The sequence below is a fragment of the Citrus sinensis genome, chromosome 1, assembly GCF_022201045.2.
Source record: "Citrus sinensis cultivar Valencia sweet orange chromosome 1, DVS_A1.0, whole genome shotgun sequence".
Taxonomy (NCBI): Eukaryota; Viridiplantae; Streptophyta; class Magnoliopsida; order Sapindales; family Rutaceae; genus Citrus; species Citrus sinensis.
In genome coordinates, this window is record NC_068556.1 from 17,641,507 (window position 1) to 17,650,447 (window position 8,941).

The window sequence follows — 8,941 nt, forward strand, 5'->3', positions numbered from 1 at the left end:
ACGGTCAAAAATACTTACTATTATATTATGCACTGACAATGAAGAAAAACATGAATGGGAAAACACTTTATAGCTAATTGAAGAGAAAAGGACAATCACAAATTGCTCTGCATATGTTGTCATGACCAAAAAATTGACAAATCATGAAGCACAAAGAGCAAATTAACAGTAGAATTAATATCAAAGATATTAACTTCTCGAGTTCTTAATCTTATGCCAGGAGCCAGAAATTTCTGTAGGTTTTAGTATTGAGAAGATATCCTGCATTTTGACCTTTTCGCTGAACTCCAACGCAATTGCACTTGCTATTCTGGATCAAATATTCTGCCGTATCCACCCCCTTTGACCCTCTCAACGACCCTCCCGCCCGTCTATATCTGTTACAAACAGGAAATAAGTAACAGGTTATGCATTGAGAAATCTGATACTTATGCGCAATTGTCTTGTGAATTGAACATTTGCAATAATCATGTTTAAAATAACTTGCAACCCAAGGAACTTGGAGATAGCTCCTCAAACTCACCCTAATATTGCATTGGAGAGACTTCGTCGCTGCCCTATAATAAGAAGATCAACTCCATGCGCTGTTGACTGGGAAAGAATAATAGCAGCCTTGTTACCGGATTCCGTATGCACTTTTTCTACGTGCACGCGCAGCTTTGGTTTAGCAACCTCACATGCTTGCTTCATTTCTTCAAGAAAATCCTCTCCTCCTGGGGCAGCTGCTCCTTCAGAAGAGGACGACAAGGAAGCTGGGGTGGTATATTGAGAATTGCTCGGTTTTCTGAGGAAGGTAATAAAAGGATTTTTCCAGGAATTTGGTGTGTCAACATGAAGCAGAACCAATTCATCCTCCTCGAGCAATACATGGGAAAGTGCATATTGCAGTGCACCAGCTGATTCCCGGGTTGGATCTGCTATCACCATTACTTTCCTTGATTGTGGGGTTCCGGCTTCCATATCTGCCGGCGGCAGCTACTACCACCAATGGCCGCTGCCACCGGATGAAACTGCCACCACCTAGGCACAGAGGTTTTTGAGTTGGGGTTGGAAAATTGGCTTGCAATATGAGATGTTCATCTTGTTTTGCGTTTATCCGGGAAGTTAAAACTGTTTACAGATTGTTAGCTTTCGTTTTGTGATTCACAGACAAAGATTTGTGGGTTTGTGCTATATTTGGGATGGAGAGTTATATGCTAAATTTGAGAAATACACGTGGGTTTCATGAGACTTGGTCAATGCCAATCTAAATTTGCTACATGCCAAATGATCTTTTTTTTTTTTTTTTACTTTTCTCCTACAAAATTGATTATATATTATCTAATACTGTTTTATCATGATTAAAGCTATCGAATTTTCAACCCAAATAGAGCAGAAAATATATGTATATACCCAGATAAACTTTTCTAACCTATTCCTAATGCCTAATCATAAAGCAAGCAAAATCACCGTATCATATGGAACCATACAAGATTTTTTATAAGAAATTGGACATTCCATTTATTAATCATTTAAATCTTAATTATAATTGAAATGAAACATACAAGAATATAATACAACTTTCTGTTGAATGACAGAATTGCTAGCTCTATCTGGCCAAATCAATTGTGTATGGTACAAGTAAACCTACAAGATGCTGTCAAGCTTTGTAAACAGTCAGTGGAGGGAGCTTGAACTAACATGCAGACACAAAATCCAGATTCCACTCATGTAGACAGAATATAATGCAAAACTCTTTATGATACAGAGGCAGCAGCGGCTACCCTCGAGTAGGCAAATATCACTCGATAAGTGGGTAGACCCAGGAAAATCAGATTTGATGATGCGATGCGATATGAAGTGGCACATTATCACAAGATTCCGTCTGACCAAAACATTCAGCTTTTCGCATTTAATTTCTCTAAAAGGATCTTGTTCAGCAGCCCTGGATTTGCCTTGCCTTTTGATATTTTCATTACCTGCTTGCAGCCATAATGTTTAGGATTGTCTCACTCAAGCAGAAAAGCTCGTAAAAACATAATCAAGGAAAGGCATGCATACAAAAGAGTTAGTCAATGAAAATGCACTCAATGTACATGCAACGAGCTCTCCTATATTTTAGAAAAATTTGACAATAAACCATTAAATACACATTAGCATAACATTTATTTTTAAAGATTTTCAGACAAATTTCAGTGTAAAGAAGGTGAACTAAAAAATGCCCAAATTTTTGGTCAATTGAAGTTTAGTTCAGAATTGCTAGCTGCTTTTTGTGAATGCATGTAATCTTCACAAGAATAATTTAATATGCAAGATCCTTTATAAATCATAATATTGTAATGTATGGCCCATCTTGAAATTTGAATGAGTTACCAAAATAAGAGTGAGCTCGTGATAAGATGAACAGAGAGCTCTAATGTGTATATTCTAGATTAATAAAATGGCCAATATCAAAATTGCAACACTTGTCATACCTGACCAGCAAAAAAACCTTGTAGCTTAGTTTTGCCCCCTCGGTATTGCTCCAGCTGCTTTGGATTCTCTGAGAACACTTTATCTACCATTTTTTCAATCTCAGATGGATCTACTATCTGCAATGTTCAAAACTTGTGAGAACTTTGCACCCATATCCCTACAAGTCATAATGTGCCTGCCATGTTGATCATCTTTTAAATTTTTTCTTTTTCGAATTTACAGTAGAAACCATCACTTGCATATCACATAAGTTAATGAAGATGCTCCAACTTTTAGATGCATAAAATTAAAAGAAATGGCCTCTTTAAATCATTCAGGTTTTTCCATTATTTAAATGAACCAGTTCAAATATGGAGCGACCTGCTTAACCAATTTTAATTATTATGCTTAAACAAGCTCTAGCATAAAAGTGTATAACTTGCCTGAACCAGATCCTTCTCTTTAATAATGCCATTGACAGTTCCACCTTTGGCCATCAACTCAAACAGTATCTGCAAATAGCATGGCAGAAAATAAATAACCATATATCCAGGGAAAAAATTGGTAGTAATTAATTATAAAGGTATTTCTCACTTTTAGCACTTAAACTAACACAGTAACAAATGGAAAAGAAGAATTTCACTTACCGAACTTCCCTTCCCAGAGACAATAATTAACCTTAGGCCAGTACATAAACCATCATAAGGTCCAAATACCCCATATAACTCATTTTGTATCATCAGATATAGAGATGGAAAGTCTAAAACCTGGTGTTGGAGACAGTAGCCGAATGGCTATTTTAACAATTTATAACAATTAGTAGTTTAGTACTTCTACGGCAAAATGCTATTACAATCATAAACTAAAAAGCTCCCAATTTAATGTGCTTTATCCACTGATTATTCTTCCATGATTGAACAAACGTGAGGGAAGGGAGTGGAGGAAAAGTAGCCAGTGAAACTTTCACACAAATGTGACAGCTGAAAATGAAAATAAAGAGCATGAAATTTAAGTTTCAAAAGCTCATTTAGCTACCACAATCGAACCAGAGAACAAAGAATGAAAATAAAGCATCGATAGGGATTAAACACATTGGACTTCAGACAATAATACCTAAAGCCTAAAGGACAACCTTCAATCAAAGTGATCAGATAAAATACTACGTTACAAAAGAAGTTTAAGTATAAATAGCAACAGCAACAGAAGCAAGCTTTTACCTCTTTTCCAATCTTCCCACTAATAGTTGCTCCTTTTATAGAAGCTATCAGCTCAGCGAGCTCTGCAGCACTAAGTTTGATCTCATTTATAGTCAATTTTTCATTTTTCATGTGGGCAGCAATGTCACCCATTATCCAATTGGCAGCCAGCTTCACATCAGCACCTTTTCCAATGGTTGCATCAAAAAACCGTGCAACCTGAAACATTCATTCAGAAAACGGAAAAACAATCTTTGGTCAGCCATTATGAAAAGCATATGAAGCAATAAAATTACCCAATATACTGTTAATGAGAAGAAATTTGCAGATTACACATTCAGGCCTTTCTAGAAGTAAAATTTATCAGATAACATCTCCAAGCACAGCCACAGACTTAAATAATTTAAGCACACGCATTTCAAGTAAGAGATAATCAGGCACACGCTGGGCCCTCAAAACTCACCACGTATAATTGCTGAATAAAGAGAAAATCTAGTACAGTTAATATTTCATGAAGAATAGAGGAAAAATTCATTTCATAGGAACATAAAGAACAAACATAGGTTACAACGTATAAATCATCATTCTAATTAAAGAGAGCAATAAAAATGGTACATTTTCCTCTTTGTAGTTGTATTGCCAAATGCATGAACCATTGAATTTCCTGATGCCAATGGCAGCAATAAAATCCATTTTAGCTAAAGGATAATCAAACAAGACCGCGGTTCAAACTTACATTTATGTCATTTGCAAGGAAAAGGACATCCTGCATGCTTAAGCCCATTTCCTCATATCTCCGTCGCTTCATTTCTGGAAGTTCTGGCAAAGAGCTCTGAATGCTATCAACATATTCCTTATTTAGAATAACTTCTGGAAGATCAGGCTCTGGGAAGTAACGGTAATCAGCAAGACCTTCCTTTTTCCTCATCGTAACAGTTTTCTAAACAGTGTAAGAGGTTTACAGAGCATCTAAGTAGTCATGAAGTGGGAAAATGAACCTTATTATTTAAAGGTATCATTATAGTGAAATAAGATGCAATAATTATAACCTGAGAGCCTTCTTCCCAAAGACGAGTTTCCTGAACAATTTGATCAGCTTTGCCTTGGCTATAGAGAAGTGCCTGCCGTGCTATCTCAAAATCAATGGCCCTGTTAATCGACGAAAATGAGTTCAAATTCTTTATCTCAACCTGCAAGTGCATAACATAGTCAAATTTTTCAGTAGCCAAAATGTACACATACTGTGTTTTTCATATTAGTAGTACAACAGATCATAGATTAAAAACAGAACTTCAATATAATGACTACTTCCACTTTGAAGTTCAGATCACTTATGTTATTTTCCTTAAAAAGTTGGCTAAGTAGTATCTAAACGTTTGGGAAAAAAAATTAAAAAAAAAAAAACTAAAACTGAATTTGTGAAGATCTTATACAACCTATAATTTATCACAGTGAGAATATTTTTCCATAACATTCATGAAATCTTAAATAGAAAGAACAGGTATATGTAAATCATCATATAAAAAAAAAAATTCCATATCAATGTAAGATTTCTCAATCATACATTCATACATCTCATAATATTTACTCAAAGCATTTCACATGTTCAATTTCTTATTTTCAAAAAACTGACAGAAAGCACTGGATCATAATTAGTTTGTCCATAATAAACTGAAGTGCAAGTAAAAAGGGAACTTATTAACCTTTGTTCCAAATTTTGATTGCCCAACAGGTCGAATTGAGACATTTACATCGCAGCGGAGTGAACCTTCTTGCATATTGCCATTGCTCACTCCCAAATACCGAACCAACCTTTGTAATTCAGCAGCATATTCTGCAGCTTCAAGCCCAGTTCTCATATCAGGTTCTGAAACAATCTCGAGCAATGGCACCCCAGCTCTATTTAAATCAACCTGCAGGGCATAACTAACAGTGTCAACAAGGCCATGATGTAACAATGGTTATCTATTTAAGCCCTACATTGTTATGCCTTGGTACGAGGGAAAAACAAACTGACAGAAACCGCCAACTTTTATTTAACAGCTATTGATAAAAGCATCTAGACAGAATTAAAATGCTTTATCACTGAACAAGTGCATTTATGACTTTCAATTAATATATCATACAAATAGTACACAATGTTTCAGAATCAACTATAATAGCAATAACATGAGGGAAGAAACAAATAGCAGCTCAGAAAAAGATTCAAAAAATAAATAAATACAGATACAGCAACGTAAGCAGAGCTGAAAACCAATGTAACATGATGGGAAAAGTAATTTCCTGTGAGTATTCTCCATCGTCAGCATGAAGAAGCTTCCCTGCATCTTCTTCCATGTGAACTCTAGTAATGCCAAACCTCCTATGTCCACCACCATACTCAACGGGAAGATCCACATCTAAGTAACCACCGGTGGCAATTGGGATATCAAACTGAGATATTTGGTAACCCTTTGGAAGATCTGGATAAAAGTACTGCTTCCTATCAAACTTTGAGTTGAAAGACAACTTGCAATTCAAAGCAAGGCCTAATTTCACTGCAAACTCAACCACTTTCGAGTTGACTACCGGCAAGGCGCCGGGCAAACCCATGCAAATGGGGCAGACACTAGTGTTTGGTTGCGCGCCATAATTGTAAGGGCAAGTACAAAAGGCCTTGGTGAGTGTGGAGAGTTGGACATGGGTTTCTATACCAATAATCGCTTCATATTCTTTACTGATTCTATCAAGTGTTCTGGTTTTGGCCTGGTTACCTTGTGGGGAACTTTTGATTTTTGGGGGTGGTTGTTGTTTTTCTTGCGTGGCTGTTTGGGTATGTGTGCTTTTCATTGAACAATAAAAAGCGCCATTGTTTCTTCTAAGTAATGTAGTCGGGCATAGCAAGAAAGAGTGGCTTTGTATGGTTCTAAACAAGAAGGAAGCCATGTTATCGATAATTCACTCCAAATAAAAAATCAGACAATAGAAGGCTGCTCTGCATAGCATAAAAAAAAATGCCATCAGCAAGCTAATAATACAATGGAGAAACCATAAAACATGTAAACAAAACCACAAAACTACATAAAGTTTAATCAATGCGAGTGAAAAGTAGTAAACCCAGATGATATTTTCATGCCTAAAACTTGAAAACCAATTAAAATCATACAAATGAGACATTTTGAAGTAAACCCAGAAAGTTTGTGCTTGCGAGCTCTGACTTGCGAGCTCTGACATACATATATAAAGGAATAATTTTGAACCGTAAGCACACAAAGGGGGAAAAAGTGTGAATTCAAGTGAAAAACTAAAACAATCAATTGTTTTTTTTAATAAAGAAAACAAGCAAAATTTGTTTGTGTTACAACTTACAATATAACAAAATGATACAATATAAACAAAAATGGAATTGGAATTAGAAAGAAGAAAGCTTGTGAATTTGCAGAATGAAAATATGTAAGTAGAAAAGAGAAGTAATGAATATGTTACCTGCTTGAGCAGCGAATTGACTCAAACGAAGGGAGGCTTAACAGCCTTCCAACAGTCATACATAATTGATAACCATGAGAAGCTAAAGAGGGGTAAGATAAAATTGATAAAAGGTAATAATAACAGAAGGATCCCTGATTTGTGATGAAATCACAAATAAAGATACATATGGTCATTTATTGTATCAAGATTCCGCTTATTTTTCTTTTTTAATTATTAAGATCTAGACATATATCACAATGTACGAGGACTATTTCATTTGTACACGAGAGAAACTTGTGTAGAATTGTCTCCATACTTCAGCATTGGGGCCCAACAACGGTTCCACCTCTAGATAATTTAGGTAGTCGTCTAGTGCCCTGTTATATACGAAGGCCATATGAGACGATTATTTTATAAAAAAAAAAAAGTAAAATTTTAAAGTCATTGTTATTTATTTAAATTATTATTATTTTATAATTCTCTTTTTTTAAATAAATTATCAAATTTCTATAAAGTCTATTTAATATAATACTTAATAGTTTTAATTCATACAAAACCTATAAATTAATAGTTTCAATCCTATAAATTCTCTATTTTATTGTTAGAATTAATATGTTATAATTAAAAAGTTGATATTCATTTTAAACCTCTATAAAAGCCCCACATTTTATTACTTATTCATTAAATTTTTTCTCCAAAAACCAAGACACTATATGTTGTTGGTTCTTGAGAGAGAAAGAGAGAGAGCGAGCGAGAAATTCCTGTTTCCTCTGCTTTCTACTTAAGAGCAAAACAAATCTAACAATTTTCTCTATTCTCCATAGTTATTAGTTATTGCTCAAATCCTCATACAATAAATATAAAGATAAAGTTAATTTATGATTTTATCTCAAGTTCCAGATTTTATCTTTTTATTATTCTCTTAATTAGTTATGTTATTTATTTGTTCTTATTTCTTTTTTAATACATTCTTTTGTTCATCTACTATTATTATTATTATTTTTCTGTGTGCTTGTTTTATCTATATTTGAAATAAAACTGTATCAAAAAATTTTAAAAAATAGAAGAATAGAAAAATTAGTTTAATTTGAAAAATGAGTAGCAAAAAAGATGTAATTTGAGTGAAGAAACAGTAAGTGAAAATGTAATAATTGAATTAAAAATTCATGAATTAGCAATAGTAGGATAGAATTTTATTTAATAATTTTACATTTTAGAATGTTGAAAGAATTGATTTTTTTACCTCATATTTTAGGAACAACTAATTAAAATCATTTGCCTAAAGTCAAAAATATAATTGAGCCGGCCCCATTGGGACTTACTACTCTACCATGTATAAGAGTTTTAGTCGGACTATTCTATCACCTCAACCTAATTTTTTCTACCCACAATGACATATACTCATTTCTCATTAATGTTTTAATATATATATTTAGCTCCACCCATATTTATGGGATAGGATTAATATTAAAGCGTCTCCAATTGACCCATCATAATTATACCCTTGGTTTAGCTACTTAAAAATCAAATTTGGGGTTTGATTACAATACTCTTATAATATACTATAAACACGTCAAATGATTAAAAAGCCAATAAAAATCAATAACCATGTCTATATAGTATGTGATACAATACGCTTCAAGTACTGTAGTCGAAGCTTCATAATTGATTAATGTCATTTAAGTTAATGAGAAAATTGCAGCAACTGGAACAATTCAATGTTTCTTTTTTTTTTTTTTTCTTTTTCTTTTTCCCCTCCCCAAACTATATGATATGTCCGTTACTCCTCAATGATGATTTCCCCCGAATATAAATAAATAATTAAAAAGATATATATTTTAACAGGCGCCGATACAACGCATCAA

General features: G+C 33.9%; 2 protein-coding genes across 2 annotated transcripts; both read right to left on the minus strand.

Moving 5' to 3' along the window:
- Positions 1-45: 45 nt before the first annotated feature.
- Positions 46-1,396, minus strand: LOC102622579 (hypothetical protein). Its single transcript, XM_006480203.4, has 2 exons — positions 524-1,396; positions 46-377 (listed from the first exon to the last, which is right to left on the minus strand). Exons 1-2 carry the CDS (start codon positions 958-960, stop codon positions 212-214), a joined length of 603 nt encoding a protein of 200 aa, XP_006480266.1. The 5' UTR covers positions 961-1,396; the 3' UTR covers positions 46-211.
- Positions 1,397-1,499: 103 nt separating this feature from the next.
- LOC102611293 (glutamyl-tRNA(Gln) amidotransferase subunit B, chloroplastic/mitochondrial) lies at positions 1,500-7,256 on the minus strand. The gene is made up of 9 exons (XM_052441250.1): positions 7,095-7,256; positions 5,926-6,603; positions 5,333-5,561; positions 4,679-4,819; positions 4,366-4,569; positions 3,651-3,848; positions 2,877-2,945; positions 2,454-2,570; positions 1,500-1,958 (listed from the first exon to the last, which is right to left on the minus strand). Exons 2-9 carry the CDS (start codon positions 6,552-6,554, stop codon positions 1,878-1,880), a joined length of 1,668 nt encoding a protein of 555 aa, XP_052297210.1. The 5' UTR covers positions 6,555-6,603; positions 7,095-7,256; the 3' UTR covers positions 1,500-1,877.
- Positions 7,257-8,941: the final 1,685 nt, after the last annotated feature.

Bases quoted from the DNA above. Each gene is read 5' to 3' on its own strand.
- LOC102622579 (XM_006480203.4), bottom strand. From the start codon at position 960: ATGGAAGCCGGAACCCCACAATCAAGGAAAGTAATGGTGATAGCAGAT. The intron at 378-523 runs GTGAGTTTGAGG...TGTTTGTAACAG, and splicing joins CTCTCCAATGCAATATTAGG to ATATAGACGGGCGGGAGGGT.
- LOC102611293 (XM_052441250.1), bottom strand. From the start codon at position 6,554: ATGGCTTCCTTCTTGTTTAGAACCATACAAAGCCACTCTTTCTTGCTA. The intron at 4,570-4,678 runs GTTATAATTATT...TACACTGTTTAG, and splicing joins TTTGGGAAGAAGGCTCTCAG to AAAACTGTTACGATGAGGAA. The intron at 2,571-2,876 runs GCAAGTTATACA...TGAACATTGCAG, and splicing joins AAGAGAAGGATCTGGTTCAG to ATAGTAGATCCATCTGAGAT.